General features: G+C 40.9%; 1 protein-coding gene across 16 annotated transcripts in view; it reads left to right on the top strand.

Moving 5' to 3' along the window:
* Positions 1-25,594, top strand: part of NCOR1 (nuclear receptor corepressor 1) — a gene marked incomplete at its 3' end in the record, with an annotated part of 233,555 nt that overhangs the window by 20,550 nt on the left and 187,411 nt on the right. For 15 of the 16 annotated variants that reach the window (XM_080680923.1, XM_080680927.1, XM_080680921.1 and 12 more), the window contains exon 2: positions 19,074-19,251. In XM_080680923.1, the coding sequence (XP_080537049.1) occupies positions 19,144-19,251 (108 nt within the window). In that variant the 5' untranslated portion in view covers positions 19,074-19,143. Of the gene's footprint in view, positions 1-49; positions 154-19,073; positions 19,252-25,594 lie in introns of all 16 variants that reach the window. The other variant, XM_080680924.1, reaches the window with a different exon arrangement.

The following is a 25,594-nucleotide window of genomic DNA, read 5'->3' on the forward strand; positions in this document are numbered from 1 at the left end:
AGTTTCTATCTTTCTATTTGGTCTCTTTCTTTTATTTCTTAATCCCCAGCTCCTCCACTCAGAATCGGACCCGTTCTTTTTCTGTGCTGATGCGGAAAAGAGAGAACACCTCTACATTTGGCACCTAACGTGGTTCCGCTGAGTACGGAGGCAGTAAGTAAGGGGGTCACTCCTAGAAGTGTGTGCACCACAGATTAAAGGAATAAGGAATTCAAAAAATGTTACTTATTGCTCTGAGTTAAAAAGGAGGATTAGGAGAAACGAAGATGGCGGCATAGGTAAGCACCTAAACTGCTGCCTCGCACAACAATTTCAAAACTACAACTAAAAGACAGAACGGACGTCATCCAGAATCACAGGAAGGCTGGCTGAGTGGAAATTCTACAACTAGAAGGAAAGAGGAAAGCTCATGAGAATCAGAGGAGCGGCAAAGGAGGGCTGAGGTACAGAGACGCGCACAGAGAGGAAGGGCGACTGAGTGCCTGGCTGACTTTCTCTGGCGGAAGGGGGAAGGAAGCCCCCAACTGCACTGAAACCCAGTTCTGGGCGAAACCCTGTGGACCCAGGCTCATACAGGGTGAGTCTGGACTGTCAGGTGGAGAGAAAGGCACATGGAGACTTAGAGACTCGGAGACCCGGGGGGAGCCACGGCGGGTCTGGAGGCACGTGCGCGTGCACACGAGTGCTCGCAGAGAAAGCTGAATGCGGAGGTTGCGGCAGGCATTCCCTAGCGGAAGGGAGTCAGAAGCTCCTGACTGCACTGAACCCTAGTTCCGACTGTACTGAACCCCAGTTCCGGGCGAGCCCCTGGGGACCCACGCTCTTACAGGGGGAATCTGGACTGTCAGGCGAAAACTCAGGGGAGTCGAGGAAGACAGAGGTCTGGAGGCGGCGTGCGCAAGGACAGGGCTGACGGGAAGCCAAGATAATTGACTCTAGAACGGGTGGGCAAACTTTTTGACTCGAGGGCCACAATGGGTTCTTAAACTGGACCGGAGGGCCGGAACAAAAGCATGGATGGAGTGTTTGTGTGAACTAATATAAATTCAAAGTAAAGGAGCAGAGGGGAGAGCAAGAGAACCCTCCGCTCTTTCGGCTCTGCGGGCCGGATAGAACAGCCTAACGGGCCGTATCCGGCCCACGGGCCGTAGTTTGCCCACGGCTGCTCTAGAATCTCAAAGAAATGTTGAAATATAGATAAATAATGTATTAATTGTAAAAAATCTAAATAGCCCAGGTGAGGGCTGGCTATGCCCTTTGTTAATGGAGGGAGGGGTAGACGCCCTTCCCCCAGCAGACAGGTAATCTAGTTTCCTACCAGGAACCATCTTTGAAAAATGTGGTAATTTACATTTGAATAAACCAAACCTGGTTTTCCAGAGCTATTGGCAAATAAAAAGTAAAGTTTAGATTTGCCTCATAAAAAACCTAGAGGACAGAATTGAATCTACTAATTGATTATGTCTTGTATTTTTCTTAAAAATATAGAAGTGTTATTAATCTAGGAACTGCTAAATGTTTGACTTGCCAGCTTTAAAAGTTCAAAGTGCAAATTAAATTGGGAGAAATTATATAGTTGTGGTAATTAAATGTTTAAAGTATAAAAATTGTTGAAAAAAATGTTGTGTTTTCTGTGAAAATAATTAGGAATTCAAAATAAGTTGCTTATTGGTCTAATTAAAAAAGAGGATTAAGTCTGTGATCCCAACCAAAATTTTTCTATGAAAAAACTAGTTTAAAATCTAATTGATACCTTAAAATAATTATAAAAAGTATTATAATATTTAAACCATATATAGATATTTGTTTGATTTTTTTTCCATGTTAAAATTTCATGGCTTTAACAGAGATGATTATTGGAAAGCTCCAAGCGCCCAGAATAATACAAGAAATTTATTCTATCTTCTTAAAGGAGATCTTTTTAAATTTAACATATCTAATATACTTGAAATTGCATGGAAAGCCTTATCAAATAAAAATTAATAAATATATTTTAAATGTTATGAAGGTTTTGGCCTCTATGAAGGGCAAAATGAAGTAACTAAATATTTCTTATACTCCAACAGCAGAATTTAAAATGTCAAAAAGCCCATAGCCGCCTGCATTCTTAATTAAGCTAGAGGCGGGGCAACATTTGTGGCTGTGAATCAGATGTAAACATTTACTGAATTTGCTTTGCTTTTAAAATGAAGATACTTTAATTACTTAAATAAATTATCTTTTTAAATTATAATCAAAGTTTTCAGCTAAATTAAAAGCCATTATTTTTATAAACAATTCTAATAAAGACCAGAAACAGCTAGTGAGATTTTTGTTTTTCTGCAATATAAAATTGACTGTCTTTTAAAAGAATGGATTAGACAGCCGCCATGACGGCCACATGACTTACCGGTCCCCTTGGAAGCCGTAGTGGCCAACCCCTTCATTTGGAATAAGCCAATGTCTTTGTAAGCAATTTGATTAAGTATTCTAAGAAAGTTCCTGAAGGCCTCCCATGGTCCCTCTGTGGATGCAAATAAGCCTAAGGGGATAGTCTTTAAAAAATAAAATTCCAGCTTAATAAAAAGGAGAAATTTGAAAATGTTAAAATCTCTTTCACTGCTATTTACAGGATAAACTGAGGATTGTTATTAAAATATTAAATCTAATCCGTACTAATGGTCCCCATAACCTTAAGAGAAATTGTTTCATATGACAAAGATTTTTAAATGAAACTCTCTGTAGCCTGAAAATTACTTTGGAAGGAAATAAAGAGAGGTTTCCTTCAAATACCATAAGGATTGTAATTGAAAACCAATGCATTAGGCCTCAGAAGGTGGAGATAAGAAAAGATTGTCTTAAAACTTTAAATGACTTTCGGAAATTCTTAGGGGACATTAACTGGTTAAGACCTTATCTGAAGATCTCTACAGGAGAAATGACAAATTTATTTAATTTACTTAAAGGTAATACGTTTTACTATCACTACTTGCTCCTGGGAGAGGTGCAGAAAATGTAACTAAGACCTTGTCTATACAAAAAGAAATTGACAGCCAGTTTGAAAATGAATTGCCATGGCCTAGAGCAAAGAATAGCCTTACATGATATTATTCTATAATGTCATAATTTTTGATATTTTACAACAGCATATTGTACAATTATCCCAAACAAACTTACAACTAATTCTTTGAATGTTTGGCAGCATTTAAAAAAAGGACATGAAAGGATTTAATCCCTTCCAGAAGGAATTAAGGCCCTGGGAAGGCACTTGAGCCTTCTATATTGGCCTCTCTTGCCCCTTTGGCCAAGAGGGACCCTTTCTCACAATCCAAATTCCCACAGCTGTTGCCGGAGCTTTCTGTTCATGCTGAGGTTGAAGCCTCATGGTGGCTGGTACCATGGATCTGTCTCTCGCCCAATCGTGTGAGCTGGGCCCTCGCTGGAGAAGAAACCTGGGTTCCCCAAGATATGTGATCAGTGCCGGGGCCCTGCCAGCAGGCGAGGGGATCCGAAGGCAGGTGCTGGGCATGGAGGCCACGGGGGCATAGGCTACCAAGGAGACAGAACCTCACTTCACATCACCCTGCTTGGCCCCGGAGGATGGCTGGTTAGCCAGAGACGGGTAAGATTCCTCAGGAAGGAACAACCTAAGACAGGCACAGTCACAGAGGGGCCATCAGGAGAGAACTTGGGGGTCAACAGAGGTGCGGCACAGACCCTCACCACCCCAACATTGCAGGGGCTTGAACCTCCTCACCCCGTGTGAGGGAGGTCTCCTGCCCCCATGGCTGCTTCACTTCTCATGCCCAGCTCAGATCGGGACCCAGGTAACAGAGACTTGGCCGACCGCAGCTGCCCTATATCTAAATCCAGCCTAGCACCAGGAATGCTCAGAGCCTACTCAAGAATGCAAATAATCCTTTCCACTAATATTTACAGGGTAAACTAAGATAGTTATTAGAGTATTAAATTTGACAGTAAAATAGTAGTCAAGTTTTCAGATTAATTTAAATTGGCTAATTGAAATAAGTGAATATTCAAGAAAATTTAATTGTACTGGACAAAAAGCTGTTCCTAAAGTATTAACTAAAATTTCTATTGGTAGTTCATCTCATGGTAAAATTGCTTACATACAAAGAACCTAAAGCAGTCATATTTTTGTGCAAAAAATTAAAATTTAAAGTTATCAAGTTTGCATTATAAAATTTACAAAAGCCTCCATTAATCAAAAAAGGGGGGATAGTGGAAAAATACCATGTAAGGAAAAATATCCTGTAAGTAAATTACATCTAGAAAAATTTTTACTTTGAAAATTAATTTTCATTTGTAATGCTAACAGCAAGACACCCATGAAAAGCACACATGGTGTCAAAACAAGCAAAAGGAAAATCGTTTGGGCAAAAATAAAAAGGATCCCACGTCAAATTTACAGAAAAGACTCCTTTGTTAGCTTTTGGTCGAGAATATATTTGTATATTTTCAGAAAACAACTCCAAGACCATGTGGATTCCTGCAACAGAGAGGAATTGACAGGACTGCTCCAGCCACAAAGACAAGAGGAGAAACAGTCCAGAGATGGAAGATGGTGAAGACGCCTTGCCATGCTAGCAGTCAGCAGCTGCGTGTCGCTGCAGGTTGCCTAGGACCAAACCAGAGAGGGTTGGACCTGCATTACCACCATTTGTCCACCATCCAGAACTGAAATATCATTGCTGACATGTACACATAAGGAACTGTTTGACATTGAAATTGGCACTCAAAACTATTGGACATTGAAATTGGGACTCAAAAAACTGTTGGCCCAGAAAGAAACTTACTACAGACTGATTCATTTGCCTCTCAGCATAACCATTATTGCTTGTCTCATTTTTTTGTTCTTATATGTTTATTTCTAGTCTGCAGATGCAAGATTTTTTAAAGAAAAGAAATGGGGGAGATGCTGGAAACCGATCATTGTCTCACTAATTAGAAAGGTGTGGACAAGGAACCCGGAAGGCTGGTCAACCTTGAAGCTCTGAAAGGTCAGAGCCAACCACTCCCTATCTAATTGAGACAATGGTAGGTGAAGCAACTTCCCCATCAAATAATCATGTAAATCCTTAAAGGTAAGATAATCTGCCTGTTACTGGAATTGCCTGCCTAAGGGCAATTGGGTGCATCCCAAACCTGAATAAAAGGGATGGGAAGGCCAAAGCAAAGTGTAGTTCTCCCACTAGACTTGGGCTTCCGCCTGGTCCCCATTTCCCAAATTAATATTTTTCTAGTCTCTTTCATTTGTGTGTGGCCTTCTCCAGAACCTGAACCCTGAGCCTGAACCCTGAACCACGCGGGACACGAAAGGGGTTCCCACAAATCCTGAATGCACAAAAGCATGGGTTGATCCAGGTCAACCATCAACATCGACTGCAAGGCCAAATCACTTCGGAAAGAAGACAAAGCTCTGTGTTTGGTGGGATCAGGAAGGTGTGGTGTATTAATGAGCTTCTAAAACCAGGTGAAACAGTTAATACTGATCGCTACCAGCATAAATAATAAATTTGAACCATGCTTTGATCGTGAAACGACCAGAATTTAAAATTAAGGCAAAGTAATTTTTCTTCATGATGACACACCATCACACACTTCAAAAGCAGTTAAAGACACGTTAAAAGAACTTGGCTGGGAAGTATTAACCCACCCGCCATATTCACCAGACCTTGCTCCTTCAGATGACCACTTGTTCAGATTGATGGAACACGCAGCACTTCAAAACGTACGAAGAAGTGGAAAATTGGGTCTCTGAATGGTTTGCCTCAAAACAAGAAAAAGTTCTATTGTAACGGTATCCACAAATTACCTGAAAGATGGGGTAAATGTGTAGCTAGAGATGGACATTACTTTGAATAAAGCATTTTTGGTGTTTCTCTTGAAATTATCGTGTTTTCTTTGATTACAAAATCCGCTGTTATTAACCGGTACACCTAGTACATTGATGTGAGAGCGACACATCAATTGATTGCCTCCTGTTCTGCCCTTCGGTCCAAGGCCCAACACTCTAACCACTGAGCAACCGGCCAGGGTTCCTTCCTCCCTGCCTTCCTCCCTCCCTCCTTCCCTTCCTTTCTTCCTTCCTTCCATTGTAGAGAGAGAGGAATGGGGAGAGAGCGGGGAACATTGATCAGTTGCCTCCCATATGTGCCTTGACTGGGGATTGAACCCAAAACGTAGGTATGTGCCCTGACCAGGAATGGAATCCGCAACCTTTTGGTACAAGAGATGATGCTCCAACCAACTGGGCGAGCCACTTAGCCAGGGCCATCTGCATCTTATTCACTCAGCATCTCAGAAAACTCCAAAATCAACGTTTGGTGAGCCTGTTGGAAGTCTAGTCACAGCTTCCAACAGGCTCACCTAGCCCTTCCTAGATCCCCCCAAAGGGTTCCAGTGGAAGATTATGCTCAAAACTCTCAAATTGCTACAGAGGAGCCCAGAAAGAACTGTATAGCCCAGAAATAGTCAGGAAAGCCCAAAATTCCAACAAAATATGGTGAAAGAAAGTGCTAACCTTGACCAGGTGTCTTAAAAGTTTCACAGAATTTTTACCTTTCATGAGTCAAGAATGTAACTAACCCCGAGTTAATGAGTTTTGGTGCAAAGAACAGAATTTAAAAATTGAAATTGCCACTTGAGATGTTCCCTTCTCCTTCAACCTTAATTTTAAACTGGTTTCTTTTATTTCAGTTGTTTTCAAACTGTGAAGTGTTCTGTAGAGATATATCTTGGTGAGCCAGAACTGGAGTGAGAGTGGAAGGCAGGACTGGGGAAGAGAGATTGAAAAGGTAGAGTCTAGGTTCCCCATTATCTGAATCATTTCTCCTTTGTATATTTTATACGTTTGGCTTCCATCTAAGATGGTTGAGAGGAAAGTCCAGTTTAAAAATAAGAAGATCTGAATTACTACTATATGCTTAATGTTTGAGGAAGGAGGTCATAGTGGTTTCCAAGCTGTAGTTCTCATGACCAGGTAGGTACCCCTGTAGTTCTTGTACCTGCTTTGGCCCATACATTTATATACTACAGGGCTAATCTCGGATTTCACTGATGTTTTATTGCCACCTGCTTTGAGCTGATAGTACCTGACTTTATTTTATTTTAGAGGTATTCAGGTTAAGGCCACTAAAATCACAAACCTCTAGGACCGTGGTCGGCAAACTGCGGCTCGCGAGCCACATGTGGCTCTTTGGCCCCTTGAGTGTGGCTCTTCCACAAAATACCATGGCCTGGGCGAGTCTGTTTTGAAGAAGTGGCGTTAGAAGAAGTTTAAGTTTAAAATATTTGGCTCTCAAAAGAAATTTCATTCGTACTTTCGATATTTGGCTCTGTTGACTAATGAGTTTGCCCACCACTGCTCTAGGACATCATGAAAGATTACGGACAAAAGGGAATCATAGATAAACCATTGGAGTCATATTTGAGTGACATTGAATGTAAGTGTTGAACTCAGCACTCACCATTTCTGAATATTTAAAAAATATCTTTCCTTTTGCTTCTCCGTTTCATTTGTAGCTTTTACTTACTTAGGATGTCTGAACTGGGAGGAGAGCTCAGAGATAGATTATGCAAGCATTTCTTACTGGTGCAGATCAGAATTACTTGGAAAATATATAAAACATTTGTGAACATTCATATAGTGAAATACTCTACAGCAATGGAAAGGAAATGAAGGTTTTTGTTGACTCATGAGAATGATTTTCAAGATATATTGCTAAAGTAATAAAAGCAGGATATAGAACAGTATTTATTTACTATGCGACCATTTATGTAGAGGGAAAGAGGGAGAGAGAATATTTCTAAAGGATACTCTAGAACAGGGGTGGGCAAACTTTTTGACTCGAGGGCCACAATGGGTTCTTAAACTGGACCGGAGGGCCGGAACAAAAGCATGGATGGAGTGTTTGTGTGAACTAATATAAATTCAAAGTAAAGGAGCGGAGGGGAGAGCAAGAGAACGGGATAGAACAGCCGGATCCGGCCTGCGGACCGTAGTTTGCCCAAGGCTGCTCTAGAAACTAGTAAGTTTGGTTGCCTTCTGGGAGGACAGCTGGGTAGCTGAAGGGAGAGAGATTTTTCTTTGTATTATATGGTACTTTTAAAAACTCTTAAATCATACATATACCACAGGCAGTCCTCGTTACGTCGCCATCTCCCATTTATTTATTAAAAAAAAAAGTTCCGTCATTTCGACATATGTACTAGGTGCTTTATGTTTTTTATTATTTATTTACCACAAGTAAAGGTCAGGAATTGTTATCTTTCTTTTAAATTTTTTTACTGTTTCACTTCATTACTGCTGTGTATGTGCTCCATGTGAGTGACGTAGGTGCTTATGTAGTTGGGTTCCGACTTCGCGTTACATCATGCCGTAGGAACGGATCTCGGAGGTAACCTGAGGACCTACTGTACCTACTTCTAAAACCAAAATGAAACAAGCATCACACCATTAAAACCCCCATGTGCCAGCAATTTCTCTTTTACAAAGCGCAAGTGTGTAGGAGGGGAATGCTGCCCAGTTGGTTTTAATGTGCGGTCCCACTGAACATATCACCTCAGAGTAGTTCACTATTTACTGAGAAAATGGCAACTTTGTGAAATGGGAGAAATTGAATTTCTCTGTGCTTCAGTTCCTAAATCTATAAATTCAATGTTAATCGGATAACCTAAAAACCTCCCAATTCTTAGTTTTTCTGATTTCCATGTCTTGAGAAGGAACAGGCTGGAAACAGTGTGGGGAGACCGGTTCTGTCTTCTATCTTCCCTGGCTATGTTCTTCTACAACAGAAAGTTAAATGAGTCGTAGGAATGGTATGTTTATTTAAACGATTCATATGCTACATAGGACCCATGAAATTTAAAGAGTTCTTTCTCTAATTTTTGTGTTAAAGTTATATTGATTGATAGTTCTCTAGAAAATTTTGTTTTCTAAATGTAGCTTGGTAAAGAATTTGACTAAAATGGAGAAATTGGATCAAGTTAGCACACTGAATTTAAAAAAAAAATTACTCTCCGTCCAGATCCCTTAAAATGATAGAAACAAACAAAAATACTTCAGTAAGTGACATAAATTATTAAATGAAGGGGGATTTTCATATATACACATACATATATGAATATAGATATATAGTCTTTATTTTAGTTATAAAAGGTGGTGGCAAAAGTAAGTTTACATTTGTTCTTATGGAAAATAATACAATCCTGTATAATAAAATGGTAATATGCAAATAGACCGAACGGGGAATGACCGGTTGCTATGATGTGCACTGACCACCAGGGGTCAGATGCTCAACGCAGGAGCTGCCCCCTGGTGGTCAGTGAGCTCCCACAGGGGGAGCGCCGCTCAGCCAGAAGCCGGGCTGATGGCTGGCGAGTGCAGCAGCAGTGGCGGAGCCTCTTCTGCCTCCGCAACAGCGCTAAGGATGTCTGACTGCTTGCAGGGAGCGGGCCTAAGCCATCAGTCAGACATCCCCTGAGGGCTCCTAGACTGCAAAAGGGCGCAGGTGGGTTGAGGGACACCCCCCCACTGCCGAGTGCACAAATGTCGTGCACTTGGCCTTTAGTAATAAATAATAATACAAGAATAAACTGTTTCGCGTACTCATAACTGTAAACATAGTTTTGCCAAACCCAGTATTTAAATAATTCCTGTCATGAGTATATATGTACACACGTGTGTGTGTGTGTGTGTAAGTGTGTAATATTTCTTATGGGAATTTTACATATTTTTATATATAATTAAGATGAGAATTATTTTATATGTAATTAAGATGATATCATATATAATGGGAAAATGTGTAGGATATATATATATAAAATATTCCCATCTTAATTAACACACAAACATTTCTCATCCTAAAACATAAACATATATAATCATGTTTTAGGGTGAGAATGCTCAACAGTATAAAGTTAGCTTTTGTTCTCTCTTTAGTCAGTGTATGAATTTAATATTAATATGGTCTCATCCAGAGTTTTTTATGTGGCCTGACAAGCTGACTCTGATATTCACATGAAACAAGAAAAGTGCTAGAATAGCACTCTGAAGGCTTTGAAAGGAGCAACAACAACTAATCATAGTGAGGAAAAACTTGTCCAGATATAAAAGCCTTATAGTGTTACAGTAACTTAAAAAGTGTGGCATTGGCATAGGAAAGGATACTCAACGAGTCTGGAATCATGGACATATTATAAATATACTTTATAATAAAGATTACTTATTTTTCTTTATGAACAAATGTCTATGTACCTACCATCTGTGTTTAAGAAAACAATATTTTATCATACTTGTTTCAAGAAATAAATTATTAAAGATTGTTCCCCCTTCCTAGATAATTTTCCTTTCTTAGTTGTGACTATTATCCTAAAGTAGATGTATATTTTGTATTTATGCTTTGATATGTGCATGTATAAAATATCTTACTAATAAAAGCCTAGGTGGTCCTCATGCTGTGATGCCCTCACGCTGTGATGCCCTCACGCTGTCACAAGATGGCTGTGCGCACAGTGGGCGTGCGCACAGCGGGCATGTGCAGGTGGGCGGGCTGGGTTTGACGCTGCGTGCGTGGCATGGAGCCTGCCTGGGAGTCCCGCCTCCTCCCAGCTCCACACGTGGCCAGGCCTGGGGATCCCGTGGCTCTGCGCAGCATGGAGGAGGCAGGTTCGACAGGTCCCTGTGCGGTGTGGAGGCCTGGGGATCTGTGGCTCTGGCCTACCTCTTTGGGGCAATCCATTGAGAAGCCCCAGATGGGTGGGCGGGACCTGCCTCTTTGGGGCGATCGATTGCAGGGCTCCCACACTGTGACAGGGCACAGGCCAGGCTGGGGGAACCCCTCCCCCCAGTGTACAAATTTCGTGCACCGGGCCACTAGTATAGTATTGTTGTCTGTGTTTGTAACATATTAGCATCACTATATAAATTGTTTTTACTCAGCTTTGTATTTTTTTGAGGTTTATGTGTTTTGACACATATAGCTCTAGGTGTTTTTTTTTTTGTTGTTGTTGTTTTTAAATCATCACCAGAGGATAATTTTTCATTGATTTTTAGAGAGAGTGAAAGAGAGAGATGTGAGAGAAACACATTGATTGGTTTCCTTCTGCATGTGCCCTGACCAGGGCCTGGACTGGAAGGAGCCTGCAACTTAGGTACAAGCTCTTGACTAGAATCGAACCCAGGACTGTTAGGTGCAGGCCGACACTATCCACTGAACAAAACCGGCTAGGGCTCTAGTTTTTCATCGTATCTTTTGTATAGTATTTTATCGTATGAATATACTACATTGTGGAATTTAGGTTATCTTCAAAGTTGACTTTTGCATTGCTGCAATAAATATCCTTTTTTATGTAAGTACTAGTGGCCTGGTGCATGAAATTCATGCACATTAAAAGGGAATTAATTAGAGGAAATATTTTAATATTGCTATTTGCCCTTTCTCTATAATAGAAGTGTCAGAGATGAAAGAAAATTAGTAAAACGTATATGAAAATCTACCTCTTGTCAAAGTCTGGGGTGCGCTGTGGGACCTATAGTCAAGTCCCCGCCCACCACCTGCATGCACTTCGAAAACGCAGGAGACCCATACCCGGCTGGCCCAACCCCCGTCAAGGCCCTCAGGGCAGGGGGCGGGTGCAGCCTCAGGTCCCCCCAGCCTGGTGCTGGGGCGGGGGGGTGAGGCCTGAGGTCCCCCATCAAGCCCCGCCAGGCAAGGGGCACGGCCTGAGGTCTCCCGGCCCAGGCTGGGGTGGGGGCTTGCGGCCTGATGTCTCCAGGCCTGGCTCTGGGGCGGGGGGCGTGGCCTGAAATCCTCCATCAAGCCCTGCTGGGCAGGGGGCGCAGCCTGAGGTCTCCTGGCCCGGTGCTGGGGTGGGGGTGTGCCGTCTGAGGTCTCCCGGCCTGGCGTTGGGGCAGGGGTTCACAGCCTGAGGTCTTCAGGCCCGGCTCCCGGGCAGGGGGCACGGCCTGAGGTCCCCCATTAAGCCCCGCAGGGCCTGAGGTCCCTCGCCCCAGCCAGGTGCCATGCAGCCTCAGGTCCCTGCTGTTCTGTCGTGATGTTACGGCGTCCTGGCTGATTTGCATATTCCTCTATTATATAGATTATATAGATAGATGTGAGTTTTTGTAGGGTATATACTAAAATTGCTGGGTTGTAACAGGGATGGCATTTCAGAACAGTGTGGAAAGGCAGACTTGTTTAATAACTATCAATTAAAGAAAATATAGGTAGACCCCTATCTAACCAGTTTTTAGAAAAAATTTAGGTGATTAAAGAGCTAAAAATTTAAAAAAAACACACTTTTACAAGTTTAAGAGGAAAATAATATTTTTTAAAACTTTGGGGTAGCTAGGGTCTTCAGAAAGTTATGAATTCTGGAAGAAAATAGAGTAGGTCCTCACTTAACTTCCTAGATAGGTTTTGTGACTTTAGGCTAAACCAGCCGTGGGCAAACTACGGCCCGCGGGCAGGATCCGGCTGTTCTATCCGGCCCGCAGAGCCGAAAGAGCGGGGGGGGGGGGGGGGGGGGGGGGCGGGTCTCTTGCTCTCCCCTCCGCTCCTTTACTTTGAATTTATATTAGTTCACACAAACACTCCATCCATGCTTTTGTTCCGGCCCTCCGGTCCAGTTTAAGAACCCATTGTGGCCCTCGAGTCAAAAAGTTTGCCCACCCCTGGGCTAAACAATATAAAACTAAAACACATTTTACCATAGGTTAATTGAAATAAGCAAGATCTATGTTCCTATGGCGTCTCATCAACATGAGAATGTAACAGTGTTGAATGGAAATGACTTACTTAGGATCTGCTATATTTGTAACATAAAGGTAGAAAGGATTAACATTCAGAATACTGAGAGATAATTCAATTTCTAAATATAAACCAGCAAACCCCTCCCAGCACCACCCCAGGCCTTTCCCCCTGGCACCCTACTCCTTCACTCTCCTCCTGCCTCCTTGCTTTACATTAGGACTTCTGTAGTCCTCCATGAAATGCTCTAATCTCTTTCAGGCCAACTGGGTCTTCTTCTCTTTCATGCTTTGGCTCTAAAATAATCTTAGAACTGGGACAGTCTTTTATATATATATATATATATATATATATATATATATATATATATATATATATATATATATTATTGATATTTTACAGAGAGGAAGGGAGAGGGATAGAGAGCTAGAAACATCGATGAGAGAGAAACATCGATCAGCTGCCTCCTGCACACCTCCCACTGGGGATGTGCCCGCAACCAAGGTACATGCCCTTGACCGAAATCGAACCCGGGACCCTTCAGTCCGCAGGCCGACGCTCTATCCACTGAGCCAAACTGGTTTCGGCTGGGACAGTCCTGAGAAGGAAATGGAGCATAATTAATAATTGCACTGGGACAACAGCTGTAAATTGGGTTTGTTTCAGGAAATCAGGTCATCCTAGCTGAGATTGGCTTTCTATGATCACCCCATCGAAAATGTCTCTTCTCTCATTCTGTTTTAGTTATAGCACTTCATGATATTATTTCATGATTATTTATTTTCTATGTCACCTCACAATAAGATGACATATCTTGGTCACCATTCTATGCCAATGTTTAGAACAGTGTGTTGGTACTTAGTAGTGTGTACTGTTCACTAAGTATTTGTTGACTATATGACATTTCTGTCTTTGGTCTTAAAATCTTGTGAAGATATGAGACACATGGAAAATTGAATACTAATGGTATATACAAATTATACATTAGTAAAATAAAAATGTTCTCATTTATACAGACTTTTGTAGCAGTCCTCCAAATGAAAGTTCCCATTAGCTAAACTTTATAAAACACTTTTCTAAGCTCATATTGGATATTTTTGACAGTTCCTTGAGAAACAGTCTCAGGCATTCATCTTTGGGTATCTCTGTATTGAGTAATCAAATGAATTCCTAGAAGGGGAACTGCTGTGCAAGAGAATATACTTATTTTCAAGGCTCATGGTATATATTGCCATTCTTCTTTAGAATGCAATTTGTACTCATATGACATTCAAGTGTAAAAGAGTGCCTTTTTCTCCAAACTCTCACCAGTACTAGGCATCTATAATAATAATCTATAATAATAAAAGGGTAATATGCTAATTGGACCGAACGTCCTTCTGGACGAAGCCGGGGCTGGAGGGAAGCCCGGGTCTTGGGTTCCTGCAGGTGGCCGGAGGGAAGCCAGCCCGGGTCCCCGGAGCTTGCGGGCAGTCGGAAGGAAGCCAGCCCGGGTCCTGGGTTGCCTGTGGCAGCTGGAGGGAAGCCAGCCTGGGTCCCTGGTGCTTGCGGGTGGCCAGAGGGAAGCCAGCTTGGGTCCCGGGTGCCTGCGGGCGGCCGGAGGGAAGCCAGCCCGTTTCCCAGGTGCCTGTCAGCAACCAGAGGGAAGGAAGGCCTACTCTTGCACAAATTTCATGCACTGGGCCTCTAGTTATTCTATATAATAAAACCCTAATATGCAAATCGACCGAATGGCGGAATGATCGCACTGACCACCAGGGGGCAGACACTCAACGCAGGAGCTGCCCCGTGGTGGTCAGTGTGCTCCCACAGGGGGAGCGCTGCTCAGCCAGAAGCCAGGCTCATGGCTGGCGAGCACAGTGGTGGTGGCAGGAGCCTCTCCTGCCTCTGCTGCAGGAGGGCGGTAAGGAGCAAGGGGTCCCGGACTGCGAGAGCCCCAGACTGTGAGAGAGATGTCTAACTGCTGGCTTAGGCCCATTCCCTAGGGGGAGCGGGCCTAAGCCAGCAGGTGGACATCCCCCAAGAGGTCCCGGACTGTGAGAGGGCACAGGCCGGGCTGAGGGACACCTCCCCACCCCCCAGTGCACGAATTTCGTGATTTTTTAGTATTTTGCAAATCTGCGGAGTGATTATATTTTATTTTTCTGTGATTTCATTAATTTTATTTCCTTAGTTAATTCCATATTCTTGTCATGTCTTAAGTGTCATCATTTTTATTGCTTTGTAAGAAATATAAATACACGCATATGCATATTATATTTGGTATATCAAAATTTTGCTATTGTGCTTTTTCTGTTGTATGGTTTGCCACTTAAAGTTGTCTTTGCTGTACAGGAAAATAAAAAAAAATACATTTTGTAAGTTAAAGATATCAACCCAACCTTATTTGTGCCTTTGGTTTGTGCTTAGGATGTCTTTTTCTGTCCCCCGTGTTTATATGTATTTCTGTTAGGCTTTTTTCAAAGTACTGCAAATGTTACCTGGTCTTTTAAGGACCTCCAATTGGAAATCTCTTTGAGAATATTAGTGTCCTTAATGATCTTGCCTTATCCTGAGGGTTAAGGAACAAAGGGAAGAAAAACAAATGGTAATTTCTGTTCTGAGAGCTTTCCTGGGGAAGATTTAGGACAAAAACCAAAGATTTACTGAATGCAGTAACTCTCTCAGACTGTATTTCTGCAAAAAGATTTCTTTGCTTATAGGGTAATGTTATTTGCCTCTAAGATTAAGGAAAAAGTGCTGCTAATTAAGTCATGATGTGCCATTGATTGTAGGATGCACATTGACTTCAGAGTTTTTAAGATATGAACATAGGCCCTAGCTGGTTTGGCTCAGTGGATAGAGCGTCACCCTGCAGACTGAAAGGTCTCAGGTTCGATTCTGGTTAAGGGCATGTACCTTGGTTGTGGGCACATCCCCAGTAGGGGGTGTGCAGGAGGCAGCTGATCGATGTTTCTCTCTCATCGATGTTTCTAACTCTCTATCCCTCTCCTTTCCTCTCTGTAAAAAATCAATAAGATATATTTAAAAAAAAAGATATGAACATAGGGTGATATTAAAACCCCTGAAAGACGTTATATATTAACTTGGACTGCAGCACAATAATTTTAAAATGCTGTGTTTGCTTTGTATAGTTTTGTTTGTTTGGGCTTGGTAATTTTTAAAACACAGCTTTATGGATATATAATTTGAATACCATGCAATTCATTTTTTTTTACAATGTAATGGTTTTTAGTATATTCAGATGTATGTATGTACAAGCATTGCTACAGTCAATTTTAGAACATTTTCACCAACTCAAATACAGAGAATATTATTTAGCCTTAAAAAGCAGGGTAATTTTGATATAATGCTATTATATGGATAAGCCTTGAGGATATGCTAAATGAAATAATCCAGTCACAAAATAACAAATACTGTATGATTCTACTTATATGAGGAATAACCATCTTCATAGAGGCAGAGAGTAGAATGGTGGTTACCAGAGGGAGGAGGAATTGGGAGTTAGTGTTTAATGGGTTTAGAGTTTCAGGTGGGGAAGATAAAAAGTGCTGGAAATAGATGGTAATAATAGTTGCACAGTAATATGAATGTACATATACTACAGAAATGTTCACTTAAAAATGGCTAAAAAGGCCCTATCCGGTTTGGCTCAGTGGATAGAGTGTCAGCCTATGGACCAAAGGGTCCTGGGTTCGATTCTGGTCAAGGGTTGCAGGCTCCTCCCTGGCCCGGGCCCTGGTTGGGGCTCGTGCAGGAGGCAACCAATCGATGTGTTTTTCTCTGTCTTTCCCTCTCTCTTCCACTCTCTCTAAAAATCAATGGAAAAATATCTTTGGGTGAGGATTAACAAAAAACAAAATAAAACAAAAGGATTAAAATGGCAATTTTATGTTAAGTGTATTTCACTACAGTGAAAAAAACAATAGAAATCCTAGACACTTGAGCTTTTATCTTGTATTTTTTCATCTCCATCCCACCATCCCTAAGCAATCAGTAATCCACTTTCTATCACTATTTTGACTATTATGGACTTCCATATGAAAGGAAACATACAAAATATATACTTTTATGATTGGCTATTTTTACTTAGCATAATGTTTTCAGGATTCATCCAAGTTATAGCAGTATCAATACTTCATTTTTTTTTTTAAAGAGTGTGGAAGGTAGGGGGAGAGAGAGACAGACAGAGAGACACTGATGTGAGAGAGATACATTGACTTGTTGCCTCCCAAACGTGCCCAGAAACCAGGGCAGGGATGAACTTGCAACCCAGATATGTGCCCTTGACCAGAAATTGAACCCATGACTATTCGGTGTGTGGGCTGATTCTCTAACCACTGACCTACGCCGGCCAGGGCCATTCTTTTTTATGGCAGAATAATATTCCCTTGTATGGGTATACCTGATTTTATTTATTCATCATCAGTTGATGGAAATGACACTTGGGTTGTTTCCAAGGTCTGTATAGTTATTTTGGGACTTAACTTGAGATCTTACAATTATGAGGAATAAAAACCTACTCCACTTATATTAAGTAAAGAAGGACTTCTCCTTGTGGGGAGACCCTGGAGCCGAGAGTCAGGAGCCAAGGCAACTGCTGCTGTGTCTTAGGGGCTTGCAAATTCTCTTGGCTCTACTTCTCTATGCATGTCTACTCTATTCTTGGTTTAGATTGGTGTTCTCTACTTCCTCAGTAACTTTGGTGGCACAGAATATGTGACTCATGTTGACTCTTGCTGTGGCCACTTTGCAACTCAGGTCCTTGTAGCTCATGTTCTCAATTCCAAATTTCTGAAGAGGGATCCAATTGGTACATCCCTGGTCCAATAGGGTAGTTTACTTGGTACAAACATGGTGTCAAAACCACACCTTAGCTAAGGGCAGGTTTTTTAGAAGGAGTGTGTGCACATGAACCTGGGTGTGAACGACCGTATAGGACACTAATGCTAGTCAATCTAAAGATTGACCGAATTCTCCAGGCCAGTGGTCATCAAACATGTTGGTCTTAAGACTCATTTACACTCTTAAAAATTTAGAGCTCCAAGGAGCTTTTGTTTATGTGGATTATATATGTTGATATTTACCACATTCGATATTAAAATGGGGGAAACTTTAAAGATATTTATTTAGGAATAATATAAACCCATTTAATGTTAATATATATAACATGTTTATGACAACTTTTTTCTAAAATTAAAATTTGTTGAGAAGAGTGACATTATTTTACATTTTTGCAAACCTCTTTAATATCTGGCTGAGAAGATAGCTTGATTCTCATATCTGCTTCTACATCGTTCTTGTGGTATGTTGTTCTGATTGAAGTTTATGAAGACAAGCTAACCTCACACAGATATGTACTTGGAAAAGGGAGGGGTATTTTAATAGCTTTTAAAGATAATTGTGGCTATTCTTTGATACCAACCTAAACCAGAAAAGTGGTAATTTTTTAAAGGTTAGTTGCTGTGTAGAATCTGAAACCATATCAATGAATCTTTCATATTCTATCACAGTCAACATTTACTGGTTTGTCATGTACTTTATTTAATTGTGATAAAGTATCTTGTGCTTTAACTATTCATGCATAATTTTGTAACATTTGGTATTAGTTGGAAAATATTGGTTCATTGAGTTACTGTAGATATTGGAACATTTTATTATATAATATAAAAAAATCTCACACTTAATATCACCACCAGTCTTGTCAGAAAAGTCTTTAAATGTGGGGAAATTGTCAAGTTCTTGGTGTCAGATGCAAGTTTTTCCAAAACTCTAATTTTCGCAAATATTGGCAGTTTTCTTCTTTGACGTGGTAGTCTCACTTTGTTCTTTCTTGAAAGTTTTCCTAGTAGTGCCTTCTTAGCTTATCATTTGGCACAGAATTATTTAACAAAAACAACATTTCCTCTGCACAAATGCCTGTCTTGTAAATACTTTCGAATCCTTTTAACAGGTGACTTTTTTACCACCTCAAAGTTCACAATCATGGACTTTTGTTTTTGTAATATATAATGTTTGTTTCTCAGACTTTTATAGAAAGAAAGGCATTTACTGAGCAGTTGCTATGTGCCAGTCCCATGTTTTTACTTTATACAGCTGCTGGTATTATTTGTGGTATGTTAAGTAACTTTTTTTAAGTGTAAAGGGAAATAAAGACCTGTTAATATTTTTAAACGTCAATAATTTCTATTAAGTAAATACATGAGAGAAACCTTTTACTGGTAATTGTAATTTTATTTATGTAGCTATAGTTATAATTTATTAGAAGTACACCTGGTACTTTAGTTCTTATCAGTTCTATTTTTCCCCCATTCTATTTAGGTGGTTTCCTAGAAACATGATTGTTTGTTGGATTTGATCTCACAGCCTGGTGAGGACTTCTTTACTGATAATGTCAAGTTCAGGTTATCCTCCCAACCAAGGAGCATTCAGCACAGAACAAAGCCGTTATCCTTCCCATTCTGTTCAGTATACCTTTCCCAGCACCCGGCACCAGCAGGTAAGGAACAAATATTGTGTAAATTGCATATGTATTTTGTGTTTTTCTTTTACTTTTCCTATGACATTTGTTGGTCAAAAACCAAATGTAGTTATACATATACAGGGATTTGCAAAAGTAGGCTAACAGATAATATAATCCTGCATAATAAAATCCTAATATGCAAATTGTCTCCTTGGGCCGTCTTTTGACTGCTTGCTATGACGTGTACTGACCACCACGGGGCAGCGCGGAATATGGTGGGCGTTGGCGACACGGCGCTGGCAGCAGGCAGCAGGCAGTAGTGAAGGCGCTGCCAGCCCGGATGGGCCCTGATGCGAGTGGTACTGCGGCGGGATGGTGGGGCAGGTGAGCGGGTGGCGCCAGGCCACGGCAGGGTGCCAGGTGGGGCTGTGGGGCTGTGAGGCTGGGCGTGCGAGCTGGGGCCTGATCTCCCTGAGGGACCCTACCTGTGCATGAATTAGTGCACTGGGCCTCTAATAATAAATAAATAATAATATAAGAGTAAACTGTTTTGTGTACTCACAACTGTAGACCTACTTTTGCCAACCCCTGTGTGTGTGTAAACTTTTTTTTTAATGGCAAGAACCATTCTCAAAGATGGAGAACTAAAAGTTGGGGATTAATTATCTTTGGCTTCTTACTATGGCTTTATAACAGATTTATGACAGAGTGACCATGTAGGGTTTTGTTGTGATTGATTGTAGGATTTATTGATAGAATATTAGTTACCTAGAGTTTCTAGGTTAAGACCTATGTTTGTGCTCCAAGTTTGGTTGAGTATTAAGCTGGCCAGATAACATGGCCTCTTTTGAGTGTTGGCCAGGATAGGGCCTCTCCCTTCTTGAGAGATTTGATGGTAGGAAGATGAAAGAGTTTGCATTATTGATTTACCTTGTGAAAAATAAAAGGTGAAAAGAAATTATTACCTCAGAGTGGGCCAGGTACAGGGAGTTAAGAGGTTTGAAGGAAAAATGGAAGTGATCAAATGGTCATTCAAAGAAAAAGAAAACAAACATCAGCAAAATATAGTTGAGTACTACTGAGAACTCCTTTGAAGTGTGTTCATACTTACAGAGTGAGAAAGGACATTCTTACCTTGTTTCTGTTTAGGGAAGCATTCAGTCTTCCACCATTAAGTATAATATTAGTAGCACATTTTTGTAGATGCTTTTTTTTTTTTTTTTTTGGTCCAAGATGTTGCTTTCTAGATTGATAATTCTTACCATGAATTATCAATGGTGTCAAAACCACACCTTAGCTAAGGGCAGGTTTGGGTGTTGAAATTTGCTTGCATGTCCTCCCTCTCCACAGTGATAGTTATCTGATTATTAATTTCTAGATTATTGTTGCTTTTTCTTTTTAAAGAAAAGCAACTTTGAGGTTTAGTTTATACATAATAAAATTTAAATATATGTATACATTTTGACAGATTTATACACCCATAAAACCCCACCAAAGTGAAGATATAGAACATTTCTGTCACCTCTGAAAGTTCCCTTTTCTCCCATCCAGGTCAGGGCTCCTTCCCAACTTCCCACAAACCTTAGCTCACAGGAAACTGATCTGCTGTCTGTCATAATAGATTATATTTGTCTTAAGTTTCATGTGAACTTCCATAATATTTTTGAATTTTAGTTACGTTGTGTCATATCTCAATAGTTAGCTTTTCTTTTTTTTTTTTTTTTTACTACTTGACTAGGTATGGATATATCACAAATTGTTTATCTTGTTACCTATTCCAGTTTTTGGTTGTTACTAATAAAATTACTTTTTATCTATGTGTTTGTTGTATTTAGATTATATAAAGAGCCCTAGCCCTAACCGGTTTGGCTCAGTGGATAGAGCATCGGCCTGCGGATTCAAGGGTCCCAGGTTTGATTCCGGTCAAGGGCATGTACCTTGGTTGCGAGTACATACCCAGTAGGGAGTGTGCAGGAGGCAGCTGATCATGTTTCTCTCTCATCGATGTTTCTAGCTCTCTATTCCTCTTCCTTCCTCTCTGTAAAAAATCAATAAAATATGTTTTTTTTAAAAAAAAATAAAGAGCCCTAGCTGCTTTGGTTCAGTGGATAGAGCATTGGCCTGTGGACTTAAGTGTCCCGGGTTTGATTCCAGTCAAGGGCACATGCCTGGGTTGCGGGCTTGATCCCCAGTAGGGGGCATGGAGAAGGCAGCCAATTGATTTTCTTTCATCATTGATGTTTCTATCTCTCTCTCCCTCTCCCTTCCTCTCTGAAATCAATAAAAACATATTTTTAAAAAAGAATTTACCTTATTTTCTTAAGAGTATCCTTTGGAAAATATATGTGTGTGTGTTTTTTTTAATGAAGTCTAATGTATTTTGTCTTTTACATTTCTTACTTTTTGTGTCATATTTAAGCAGTTTTTGCCAAATTCAAGGTCATTAAGATTTCTGTGCGGATTTTACATTTAAGTCTATGACCTATTTTGAATTAAAATTTTATGGTGTGAGTTAAGGGTTGTTTTGCATATTGAGTATTCAGTTGTTATAGAAACTATTTATTGAAAAGATTATTCTTTCCCCAGTGATTTGTTTTGGTACTTTTTTTTGTAAATTAATTGACCATATATATGCAAGTCTATTTCTGTTCCTTCTACTGTTCTGTTGATATATTTTGTCTATCTTTACTGCACATTGGTGTGTTATTCTAGGTACACAAACACTTAATCTTTATTAAAGTACTTCACATGGTCTTGATTATGACCTATAAAATAAAAGCATAATACGCTAATTAGACTGGACAGCCAAACCACCTTCTGCATGTCATTCCAGACATCCTTCTGGACTAAGTCACCGCAGCAGGGGCCAAAGCAAAGGTGGTTAGGGGTGATCAGGCAGGCAGGCAGAGTGGTTAGGGGCGATCAGGCAGGCAGGTGAGTGGTTGGGGTGATCAGGCAGGCAGGCAAGTGGTTAGGGGTGATCAGACAGGAAGGCAGAGGTGGTTAGGGGCAATCAGGCAGGCAGATGAGCAGTTAGGGGCAATCAGGCAGGCAGGCGAGTGGTTAGGGGCTATCAAGCAGGCAGGTGAGCAGTTAGGGGCATCAGGCAGGCAGGCAGAGTGGTTAGGGGCGATCAGGCAGGAAGGCAGAGGCGATTAGGGGTGATCAGGCAGGCAGGCAGGCAAGTGGTTAGGAGCCAGTGGTCCTAGATTGCGAGAGAGTGCAGGCCAGGTTGAGGGATGCCGCCCCCCTCCCCTTATGCACAAATTTCGTGCACTGGGCCTCCAGTAGCTTTATAAGTTGAAATTAAATGGTGTGATTCCTTCCTAAATTGTTGTTTTAAATATTCTAGATCCTTAGCATTTCTATATACATTTTAGAATCAGCTTGTCAGTTTCTACAAAAATATTTCTGAGATTTTGAGTGGAGCTTTATTGAATCTAGAGATTTATTTTAGAGAGAATTGATATTTTAACAACTTGAGTCTTCTGTTCCATGAATGTGGTATATCTCTCCATTTATTTAGGTCTTAATCAATTTTTCTCAGTAACGTTTTATAGTTTCTGTATACAGATACATATCTTTTATTAAATTTATTTCTAAATATTTTTGATGCTATTGTAAATGGTATTTTTTAAAAAATTTCAGTTGTTTGTTGCTATGACATATATTGATTTTATATCCTGAAAATTTCTTGTTCCTTCTAGTTGCTTTTTTATAGATTTCATGGAATTTTCTATGTAGAAGATCTTGTAATCTGAGAATAAAGACAGTTTTGCTTTTACCGTTCCAGCGTGGATGCCTTTTCTCTTTTAAGCCTTATTGCACTGGCTACCGCTAGAATATCTAGTATAGTGTTGAATAGAAGAGGTGAGAGTAGACATTCTTGCCTTGTTTCTGATCTTAAGAGGAAAACATTCAGTCTTTCACCATTAAGAATGTTGTTCCATTGTGTTCCAATAGTATCCCATTTTGTAAATGTACAACAGCTTTAAAAAAATATTTTTATTGATTTCAGAGAGGAAGGGAGAGAAGAGAAAGAGAAACATCAATATTGAGAGAGAATCATTGATGGGCTGCCTCCTGCACGCCCCACATTGGGGATGGAACCTGCAACCCAGACATGTGCCTTGACCAGGAATCGAATTGTGACTTCCTGGCTCACAGGTCGATGCTCAACCACTGAGCCACGCTGGTTGGGCTACAACAGCTTTTTAAAAAGAATTTATTGTTGAAAGTATTACAGATGTCTCCCTTTTTCCCCTCTGTTGACCCCTTTCCCAGGCCTTCCCCACATTATTATCTGTCCACAGAATATGCATATAAGTTCTTAGGTAAACCCTCCTGCCCCCCTCTGAAATATGTCATATGGTTGCATGTTTCAATGTCTCTGGATCTGTTTTGTTTATCAGTTTATTTTGTTCATTATATTCCATATATGAGTGAGATCATGTGATACTTACCTTTCTCTGATTGGCTCATTTCACTTAGCATAATACTCTCTAGATCCCTCCATGCTGTCTCAAAGGGTAAGAGATCCTTCTTTTTTACTGCTTCATATTATTCCATGTGTAAATGTACCACAGCTTTTTACCCACTCATGTAGTGATGGGCACTTGTGCAGATTCTAGATCTTAGTTATTATAAATAATGCTGCTTTCAACATAGGGTGCATATATTCTTTCTGATTGTTGTTTTGGGATTCTTAGGCTATATTCCTACAAGTGGGATCACTGGGTCAAATGTTAGTTTCAGTTTTAACTCCATACTGTTTTCACAGTGGCTGCACCAGTTTGCATTCCAACCAGCAGTGCACTAGTGTTCCCTTTTCTCCACATCCTTGCCAACACTTGTTTATTGATTTACTAGAGGCCTGGTGCACGGATTCATATGGGAGAGGCCTGCACCCTTTCTCAGAGATCCTTCGGGGGATGTTGGACTGCCGGTTTCTGCCTGATCCCCACAGGCCAAGCCGAGGGACCGCACCGGTGCAGGAATCCATGCATATAAGATCTTCAGTTAATCTCTTCCCGCTCTCTCCCCTCCCTCCTTTCCTCTGAGATTCATCAGTCTGTTCCATGTTTCTATGCCTGTGTGTTGAACGTCTGCCCCCTGGCGGTCAGTTTGCGTCATAGCTACCAGTCGAATGGTTGGCCGGTCGGCTGGTCGTTAGGCTTTTATATATGTAGAAGATTGATGGTAGCCTTTCTGGCAGGTGTGAGGAGATAACCTCATTGTAGTTTTAATTTGCATCTTTCTAACGATTAGTGACTTTGAGCATTGTTTTCATATTTCTCTTGGACATCTGTATGTCCTCTTTGGAGAAGTGTTAATTCTGGTCCTTTGCCTGTTTTTCATTTGGATTGTTCGTTTTCCTTTTGTTGATTTGAGTTTTTTACATATTTTAGAAATTAACCCCTTACTAGATATATCACTGGTGAATATGTACTCCCATACAGTGGGTTCCCTTTTCATTTTGTTCATTGTTTCTTTTGCTGTACAGAAGCTTTTTAGTTTGATGTATGTAGTTCCATTTGCTTATTTTTTCCTTTGTTTCTCTTGCCCTAGGAGATGTATCTGTGAAAATTCTGCTACTTACTAGTAAGAAGTTTGAGATTTCACTGCCTAAGTTTTCTTCTAGGATTTTTATGGTGTTGCGACTTATATTTAAACTAGAGGCCTGGTGCACAAATTTGTGCACAGGTGGGGTCTGGCTGGCCTTCCCCAGTGGGGGCCGATCGGGGCCGGGCCAGTGGGGGAGAGGGGACATGGGAGGTTGGCCAGCTGGCCTTGTCCCCGGATCGGGGTGGGGGGCCGATCGAGGACGGGGCCAGCTGGTGTGAGGGGCTGTGGAGCTATCGGGCAGGTCCGATGGGGGAGGGGCCACAGGAGGTTGGCCAGCCGGCCCCTCCCCCAATCAGGCTGGTTGGCCAGACACAGTGGGCATCATAGCGACTGGTCGTTCTAGTCATTCCGGCATTCCTGTTATGCTGGCATTCCGGTCGCTGGCTTTTTATATATGTAGATCCTTAATCCATTTTGAGTTTATTCTTGGTATGGTGTCATTTGGTGGTGTAGTTTCATTTTTATTTTTATTTTTTTTGCGTGCACCATTCCTTGAAGAGACTGTCTTTATTCCATTGTATACTCTTGCCTCCTTTGTCAAATACTAATGGACCATAATGGCGTGGGTCGATTTCTGGGGTCTTTGTTCTGTTCCCTTGATCTGTATGCCTGTTTTTGTGCCAGTACCAGGCTGTTTTGATTAGAATGGCTTTTTAAAATAGTTTGATATCCAGTATTGTGATTCCTCCCACTTTGTTCTTCTTTCTCTAGATTGTTGGGACTAATCAGGGTCTTTTTTGTTCCATATAAGTTT

This window comes from Plecotus auritus, assembly GCF_963455305.1.
Source record: "Plecotus auritus genome assembly, chromosome: 7".
NCBI classification, from domain to species: Eukaryota; Metazoa; Chordata; class Mammalia; order Chiroptera; family Vespertilionidae; genus Plecotus; species Plecotus auritus.